The following is a 1,448-nucleotide window of genomic DNA, read 5'->3' as shown; positions in this document are numbered from 1 at the left end:
TGTGGAGATGTGGTGGTTGTTGGGGAAAATGTGGTGGTTGTTGGGGCAGATGGAGTATTAGTTTGTGGAGATGTGGTGGTTGTTGGGGAAAATGTGGTGGTTGTTGGGGCAGATGGAGTATTAGTTTGTGGAGATGTGGTGGTTGTTGGGGAAAATGTGGTGGTTGTTGGGGCAGATGGAGTATTAGTTTGTGGAGATGTGGTGGTTGTTAAGGGAAATGAGGTGGTTGTTGGGGCAGATGTGGTGGTTGTTAAGGGAAATGTGGTGGTTGTTGGGGCAGATGTGGTGGTTAATATGGCTTGGCGTTTACGTCGTGTCATTGTTTGGGGCCACTTTATGGTGTAGGATCCATCGGAGTAGGACAGAGTTATGTCTTTGTTGGGGAAGTCCTCCACCACGAGCTCCACAGGGTAATATCCACTGCTTTGTCCTGGGTTGTATGTGAGGGAGCAGGAATTCTAACATGGAGAAAATTTTGTTATTGCTTTCAATCTACTTTTTCAACAACTAACCTAGAAGCATTTTAGTTAATAGTTGCATAAAGATTTTTCTAAGTGGGACACAAATTTATAACTGTTGTGTAGAAATGTGTAGAGTGGCCTTTCGTTTTGCAAATGTTTTACACTCCCTTATTTCACAAACATTCAGTATTATGCCAAAAGACTTCAAAATAAAATGTAAGATATGAATATGAATTATAGATTTTTACCTGATCAAAAGAGAAACCATTGACAAGACCGCAAAGTGCACACTCATATGTAGCAGGTGTAGTGGGAATCCTGCACCTGACGTTGTCACCATCAGGGTCAAATGTTGGGATATTGAAAGTTCGAGGGCAGTTCCTGGGCACTCTGTAATGTGAAATTAAACTGATTAGAAAGTCTCACAAGTGAGGAGATATTATATCTGATTTAACTTCTTCTTTTTTCTATCATCATGAAAAAATCTTATGTGGTTCTGAATTTAAGTCTTTTAGGATTTTTTTGAAAGGGACTCCATAGAGAAATAAGTTTCATACAGTGTTGTTTTGGTCAACAATGACTATGGCCAAAACATTTTGTTGACAAAGATTTTTTTTTATGACAATAAGACAACAACAATATGATGAGACATACATGAGTTTTAATTGTCTCGGTGAGGACTAAATGAAAATATTGATGGGTTATTTATTGGACAAATAAAATCAGTGGTATTTCTGCCTAATATGCATCTAATTTATCTGTGAAAAGCAGAGGGATCAACAATGCTTTACCCCATCCTGCCCATATTTGGCTACACCGTTCCCTATCCAAGAGCAGCCACTGCATGTTAAAAGACTTGAACTTGGTGGTTGGACACTATGAAAGCCTGCAGACATTTCTCCTTGGCTCTACCGTTCTTAAACCTCATCCAAAAATTTAGGCTATCTTGAACTTTATATATATATATATTAGTGCTGTCAAAATTAT

General features: G+C 38.7%; 1 protein-coding gene across 1 annotated transcript in view; it reads right to left on the bottom strand.

Moving 5' to 3' along the window:
* Nucleotides 1–2: 2 nt before the first annotated feature.
* The window catches only part of LOC107098851 (uncharacterized protein PB18E9.04c-like), a gene marked incomplete at its 3' end in the record, with an annotated part of 8,216 nt that continues 6,770 nt past the window's right edge, over nt 3–1,448 (bottom strand). Inside the window, exons 4-5 of the mRNA XM_015396709.1 lie at nt 710–851; nt 3–458 (exon numbers count right to left, since the gene is read on the bottom strand). Of these exons, the coding sequence (XP_015252195.1) occupies nt 3–458; nt 710–851 (598 nt within the window). The remainder of the gene's footprint in view (nt 459–709; nt 852–1,448) is intronic.

This window comes from Cyprinodon variegatus, unplaced genomic scaffold, assembly GCF_000732505.1.
Source record: "Cyprinodon variegatus isolate N-32 unplaced genomic scaffold, C_variegatus-1.0 Scaffold816, whole genome shotgun sequence".
Classification (NCBI taxonomy): domain Eukaryota; kingdom Metazoa; phylum Chordata; class Actinopteri; order Cyprinodontiformes; family Cyprinodontidae; genus Cyprinodon; species Cyprinodon variegatus.
The sequence above is the reverse complement of the archived record's forward strand: the minus strand, read 5'-3'. Positions and strand labels throughout refer to the sequence as shown.